The sequence below is a fragment of the Pocillopora damicornis genome, chromosome 10 (assembly GCF_964200805.1).
Source record: "Pocillopora damicornis chromosome 10, jaPocDami1.2, whole genome shotgun sequence".
In the NCBI taxonomy this organism is placed as follows: Eukaryota; Metazoa; Cnidaria; class Anthozoa; order Scleractinia; family Pocilloporidae; genus Pocillopora; species Pocillopora damicornis.
In genome coordinates this window covers 1,327,361-1,334,908 of record NC_142679.1, presented here as the reverse complement: position 1 = coordinate 1,334,908, position 7,548 = coordinate 1,327,361, and the positions used below count along the sequence as shown (strand labels likewise).

General features: G+C 38.9%; 1 protein-coding gene across 1 annotated transcript; it reads left to right on the top strand.

Moving 5' to 3' along the window:
* The first annotated feature begins 807 nt into the window (after positions 1-807).
* Positions 808-6,737, top strand: LOC113667692 (uncharacterized). Its single transcript, XM_027183553.2, has 3 exons — positions 808-3,521; positions 4,096-5,303; positions 6,097-6,737. The coding sequence occupies exons 1-3, from the start codon at positions 2,290-2,292 to the stop codon at positions 6,393-6,395; spliced, it is 2,739 nt and encodes a 912-aa protein (XP_027039354.2). The 5' UTR covers positions 808-2,289; the 3' UTR covers positions 6,396-6,737.
* The last annotated feature ends 811 nt before the right edge of the window (positions 6,738-7,548 follow it).

Genomic DNA, 7,548 nt, shown 5'->3' with positions numbered 1-7,548 from the left:
GACTGTCGAATCATATCAGAAACTATCTTTATATAAGTTGTTTGAGTTAATTAGAATGCGAGATTTTTTTCTTTCTTTCCATCAATATAATATTTCTCGCGTGACTCAAATTTTCGCGCTCTTGGCATCACGCGGTTACTCTTTTTTTCCCGCCATCCTTGCCTCTCGATTTCTGACTCGTTTTGTGTCTACTTTCGTGTTGACTCGGTACCAGGCTCCTCCGAGCTTGAGAAATCTTCATTGAACTTAGTTTTTATAGTTTTTGAGATTGCTGCCAGAAAACTTCTATTCAAACTCTCACGGACATTCATCACAGGTCGATCTAGAAAGACTTGTTGATATCGTAAGAATGTCTCATGGTCTTATTATCGACTAATCTCCAAACGCTTGTAAAATAATATTAACAATATTAACGGTCGGATTGTGCCTTCACCAGAAAAGTGGTTCAAATTAATGATGTTATCATTTCACTGAAGTTTATGTCGTTCTCCTGTTGAAATAGTGTCCTCTACAGCCCTTATTTGAATAGTCACGCTTAGCAACTGTAAACGCATGCAGCACTTTTTACGTGACAATCATCACGTGACGCTGATTACGTGACTATCTGAACAACGGCTGTGCTGGAATCTAGTAACTGGAGTAAACACTTATCTGACTACAATAGAGATTAGGTTAAGGAATCTTCTTTTGATTTTGATCCATGTGTTCTCTACAAAGTCTACATACATAAATAAACGCTACTATAGTGACTATAGAAGATTGTAAAACGACAAAAAAAAAATGAATTAAGTCTTGATTAAGAAATAAACGATTAAAAGCTATGAAACTTATGTTGCTGATGTATTTTGAGTTTTTAATTTCTTTATATTTTTGGCTGACAAATCTATCCTGCCGAAGAGAACCACTGGCGAACCAAGCTGTAGAGAGGAATATTTGTTTCCCGGTCACTGCAAGTCAGAGGAAAGCGCCTAAAAGCAGACGGAGTTGTCCGAAATTAGACGATAGCGTCCGATGTTGGATTGAAAAAGAGGTGGACGGACGGAAGTGTCTAGAATCGGAAGGAAGTGTCGAAAATCGGACGATGGCGTTCAAAATTTCCAAATTTTCATGTTTCCACCTTTTCAGAGTGCCGAGTAAGGTAATCACACATCACACATTTTCACGTTTAAAGGTTACTCTAAGGTGATTAATTATATTTACCGCATATTCCATTGTGATGATGTTTGCTCTTCTACCTCAAGTCAAAGCCAACCGAAGTTTCCAAAATCAGGCAATAGCGTGCCAAAATTGGATGGAAGTGTTCGAAAATGGACGGACGGTAGTGTCTTAAGTCGGACGAGAGTGAAAGATAGCGTGAGATAGCATCCGAAACTGGATGAAAGTGTATGGAATCGGACAGAAGTGTCTAAAATCGGACGGAAATGTCTGAAATTAGACGGAAGGGTCCGAAAAAAGAAGGCTGTCGGCCAACATGAGCTGTTTCGGATGATTTCTTTCAAATGACTCCCCTGATGATTTGGACTATTGCTACAGTCAAATTGTTTACATGAACTGGAAGATTAACGGAAGATTTGCCAGAAACCCTATATGCCATTCGGTAACCCATCCCAACCCCTCTTTTTTACCTTGGACTGCCCACTCACTCCTCCCTAGTTAGTATTGTTTTGGCAGAAAGTGAACATGGCGATTAGTAACAGATGGTAAAACAGCTGATCGTGTAAAGTCCCACAAAACAGAGATAAAGGAGATAACAATACACAATGCCGCACACACTGAGAAAGCGGTGGTTCTAAAAGACAATTTTTACCAACTGACGTCAAATGGAGGCGGTTTCCTTTGATGCAAGGATCGAAACACAAGGGGACTTAGCGGCGAAGAGAGTTTCTCCTTCAAAGGGCATATTGAAAATTGAGTCCTTATGTAACGCGCACAATTACTGTGTGCGTTATTTGGCGAGGCAATTAACTCAGTGTTGGGGGAACAGAACAGCTGTTTGAAGGAGTTTGTTTAATGTAATAGTGATAGTTAATAGTTCACAGTGTAGCGTCCATTCAGTGTGGTTGGAAAATTTATGCTGACTCAAAGTTTGTGATAAACAGTGGGTATTGTATTACAGCTGATGAAACTTTGATTTGCTCGTTATCAGCCTTTTCAACTTTACGAAAAAGGAAATTTTGCTTACTTGGAGAAAAGATCTGAGTGAATTTTAAATATCTCCAATTTTACCGGTAGTCGATCGCCTCTCGAGAGGCTAATTTTGACAACTTCGTTTGAAACAATTTCAACCAAATGGCCACAAGATCGACCGATTCCAGACCTCTGGTGGAGATGGACTCATCAGCGGAGGAACTCGAAGGAGATGCAAATACACAGGGAAACTTATGGACTGGTAACGCAAAATCTCTCTTTGACGATAGCGAAGAGCCGTCGGAATCTGCGGAAAAACAACCACTGTCCTTGAAACGTCGGATCGTCTTGGTAGGCGCATTGTTGCTATGTGTGTTTACTATATTCGCCTTTGCTTTTCTTCTTCCTTGTCATAAACCAAAATGTCAGAAGCTCCCAGTCTGTCCTGGCAAGGGGCAACTGACAGCAGTGAACTGGACTCACCAATTTGGTGGTATTATTCCTGTTGTGACTTCCTTGGTTGATGTGACAGGAGATGGTAGGCCAGACGTTATAGTTGAATTTGACATAAAAGCGATGGAGTCAACAAATTCTTCATTCTTGAGCCAACTTTGTAATTACAAAGATTGTCACGGCAGTGGTCTTTTGGCCCTGCATGGATCGTGTGGTAATAGTCTGTGGGTTTTCAGTCGCAATTCCTCCCTTGGACTTTTGGCTTGTGAAAAGGCCACAGAGGGCATTGATGAAAAAAACAACCAACATTGTTTGTTCGTTGAAGAAAAAGTAAATCTTGTTTTTTTCAACCCAGAGAATGGAACCACCAAGTGGAAATCATCATTTAGTGGTAAAGTTGGTTCAATTAAATTTGTCAGTGATGTTGATGATGATGGTGAAAAAGACATTGTTTTCGTCAGTGACCTTCCCATGGGTAACAGTAAAGGTTATATCAATTTGGTATCTGGAAAACTAGGGAAACTTCTTGGCAACCCTGTACCATTGCCTGGAGGTCACAATATCAGTAATATCCTTGCTGCTCACACTCTCCCGAGTAAACAACAGTTTGTTATTGTTGGTACATTAGCACACAAGACAAATACAACATCACTTTGGGCGATGTCAGTTCACGATTTGTTTGAGAAAGTAACCCAGCCAACAAAATCAATTCCAGGAGAAGCATGGGGAAAACATGTACCAGACCCACACACTGGTTTCATCAGCATTCTTAAAGATGCTGTTTTCCTAATCCAACCGTTGTTGACAGATTTGGATGGTAATGGGGTGAAAGATGTTGTTTTTGTAATCAAGGAGAACGGTACTTCTCTTCTGGCCATGAATGGCACTGATTTGGCTGTTGTGTGGAGAATGGTAGTACCTTCTGATGCAGTTATTCACAAGTAAGTGTTTCAATTTTGTTACTCAACTATTGCGTAGAATTATTATAGCCTGACATATTGTTTAATTAATATGGTTAAAAACAATCCTGTTTCCATATGATTAGAAAGTGACCATTGTGTTTTGTCTTTTTGTATTGGCTTAAAAGTAACAGAATTACCCTTTTTGAAATTTGTTTCTAGAAACTCAAAGTCTGCTCCAAAATTACCTCTCCTTGTGCTTGCAAGCTGATCACAGCTGCAGTATATAAATTGGTCATCGCAAATCCTTGTTTTAAATTTTGCCACCAATGAAGTGTTGCAAGTGAGCTGGTTCATTATTGTGGTCTTCTTTAGGTTACCCCCTCTCCTTCCCCCTCTTTAGGAGTTTGACAGGGTTATAGTGCAGTTAGATTGTAATTATTTAAAGCCATTGTCCACAGGACTGCAAGAATAAAGTATCCTTTCCACGATTTCAACTCAGTGACCCTTTCCAGGGTTTGAACCTGAACATTTCAAACTTAAGTACAGCATGCTTATTGTTTGATTATCATACCAGAAATGCGAAATACAAGTTTCTTTTTCTTTTTCATGCCAGGTTGTTTTCAACTCCACACTCTGTTAAAGAAAATGTGACAGATATTGGATTGTTTGTTGCTCACACAAATAGTTCCTCCTCACTGCTAGTCATTGATGGTCGCACCGGGGAGATAAGTTGGTCTTTTCATAGCAGGACTGGTCTTGCTGTGGCACCAGTCCCTGTACCAGGACTTAGTGGTACCCAACAGGCTTTTGTGATCTGGCTGCCAAAGCCTGAGGCTGTGACACTGATTTCTAAATCCAGAAAATCCAGAGACATTTCACATCAAGTGAATGATTGGAATTCTGGTGATGTCAGTGAAACGATGAATGATAAATATGCAAGACCACAACCAAGAAAGTTGTTTTCAGTTAGTTCAGATTTAATTGAGAAACACAAATTTGATAGGTTATTTACAAAAGCAGCTCCTATATCTCCAGAAGAGATAGGTAATGACTTTGGTGATGATTCTAGTTTTCATAACCAGGAGGACTTCAACAAAGTTAACAGTGATGACATGGCCCTAAAGGAATTTGAACTTTATCTTTTAGAGGACATTTTAAAGAAAATTGATAATCCCAGTTTTGCTGCAAAAAAGCCTCTAAGGTCAATAAAAGAAGAAGAAAGAGCTGACAGAAAATGGCTAGGAGCAAGGAAAGAAAAGCCTTCTGTTTTACATCAGGGGGGTGTCCAGAAGCATGCAATTCCATTTACAAAGGACACAAGGCATAAAGGTGTCAGTAGAGAAGAGAATATTGAAGTCAAGGCAGATCCACATGTGCGCAATGATCTGGAAGAGCAACTGAGTGATTTGACCAATCATAGGAAAGAGGAGGCTGTATTTGACAATAAAAAGGAGAGGGCACTCCTTGCATCAGCATCAAAAGATTCCTCATCCCTGCAATCCAGGCAAGAAATTCTCAAGGACTTCCCTGGAAAGCAGTCCAGGATGGAAAACCAAGACATTGAGGTAAAAATTTTGCCAGGGAAATCCACTGTCACTCAGAAATTACATGCAGAATATCAAAGAAAAGAGGATTCAAAGTTGGAAGCAGTTGAAAAGCCATCCTATCATAAGCGATCAGTGACATCCTTACCAAGAGGATCCAAGTGTGCCAAACATTTTGGTGACATTGCAGATGCTTATGTGGCTGTTCTCTTGGTGAAGACTGTTGATGGAAGACAGCTGTTGGCTGGCATAACAGAGGAAGATCCTCTATATTTGGGTAAGAGCTGGGTCAGAGGTTAGGGAGGGGGGGGGGCATGGGGTGGAAGACTACTTCCTTTTCATTAAAATCACACCTAAAGGAATTTCTGGAGGTTAAACATTTTTTTAATACTTTCATTGTTTCACTTGTTAAAGATAATTGTTGAAGGAAGAATTTCACAGCTAAATAGAGATGATGCTGCTGGAGTAAGGAGCTTGTGGTTCATCTAGTTTGCCCTTTGGCCACATTTCTAACACATCTACACCCCCTACATATCAATAGAACCTTGTTTTTTGACAAGACAACAAACTTTTAACTAGATAATGATTTAAAAATAAGAGTTATTTTCATTACAAATGTGGTTTTTATCCCTGTCACTTTTTAGATCAATCACCTTTACAGCCAATTTACATGCCAAGATGGTGGTTGGCAAACTGGTTATGGCCTTTGAGTTATTTTACTTCTTGAGACTTTTAACCTCTCCTTCCTTTGGACCATTTATTAAAATCAAAGGTGGCAGCTAAGATATTCACCCAGAATACTGAACTTTGTTCATCAAAGTCATGCCTGCTCTACATGCTAAGAATGTTACTTAATGATGAAACAGTCAAACGAGATTTGTGTAATTTTGTTATTTACTTAAAAAAGGGGTATGAACTAATAAAACTGATTGATGACTCTGGGACAATAATTGACCTATATACATGAGGTTGATGTTTACAATTGGCAGGTGTGAGCCCTATGCATGACTGATTTGCCAAGAACACTAGTCTGATAACATTAATTGTGGGTTCTAAATGTTCTTTTTCAGGTCCTGATGACTACAAAAGCTTGTTTAAGACCAGGGCAGGTGACAAGAAAGCCAATCCTTGTTTTCGGTTGGTTCCTCACATTGTTTCACAGCCTCTGATTAGAGATTCTGATGAAGGCTTGGATCTAGTGTATACAGTCAGCTTTGTTTCTAAAGGTCACTTGTTACATGTGACAGAAATAAGAAAAATGCCAATGGAGGCTGTCTTTGAACTTCTTGAAGGTGTTTCAAAAGATACCAGGCAGCATCAAACTAAAAGAGGGATCGATTCTTTCAATTTTCCAAGAGTTTGGAAATAATTTACTCCCCAATTTAAGAGCTTTGCTCTAAATGAATTTTAAAAATAGACTGCAAGATACATTCAGTAATTATGGTATGATAAAGATATTGTGTTCATTTATATTTTTTTCATGATAACAGTGGACATTGTTTTGTTCATTGGAGTTTCCTATTATTTTGATATTAGAAAATTTGAAATATTTAGCTCATGACAACAGAAGGAAGTATGTAATAACTATACTTTTATGTTATTCAGATTGAAGTCAATTCAAACAAGTTTAAACTGTATTTTTCACTGTCTCAGGATTATGATTATTAAGTAAACTGTATATGGAGTAAAATGAATAAAAAGTTTACAATCATTTTGATCTAGGTTCATTTTAAACAATTACTACAACAAAAAGGTAACCAGATCCTTCATTACAAGTTCAGAAGCCTCTCTGAACTGAGTTTTGCTCCACTAAAAGGATCACATGGCATACCACTTCTGGCAGGCCATGTATGGAATACCTACCCCATAGAGGGTATTCATTAAGAGATGAAGTTCCAGAGGTGCAGTGTAAAGTAGCAAGAGCCATGTCGGAATATAAACTAGCTCAGGCTATTGAACATCGGGCAGAGAATTCTCTCCTTCGTCTTCCAAACTATCGAAAAATCACAAATTGATAGAAACAATTTTGGGAAGAGACATACATGGGTGACTAATGTATGGAGGGAGACAAGACTCAGGCTAAATTGTTAGAACACCAAATTCTTGATAATCAATAATGGATTGAAGACATAGGAGGGTGACTGTGTTGAGGCCAGTTTTCTGTCTCTTGACAAGACTCTGCTCTTACCAGTCTGACTATTCAAACAAAGTTTAGCCATTGTTTGACAAAATTGTGTCCTGTACACCCCTCGATTTAGCTTAACCTTTTTATCTGAACATTAATTTTTGTGAATAGCATTGAAAGGGCCATAGCTAATGGTGGAAGGACATTTATTTTATTAAACCAACCCTCTTAGAGAAAAAGCCTGAGGCCCACTGATTGCATAAAACTGTGGTTTGGGTTGGACCTTGAGTAAATACCAGGCCCACAGTGTCTGCCTCACCCTGGAGGATAAACAGGTAGCTGCAAGCTTTTAGAGAAACTGAACTAAATTCTGGAAGGGTAGTTATCTCACTGTTGT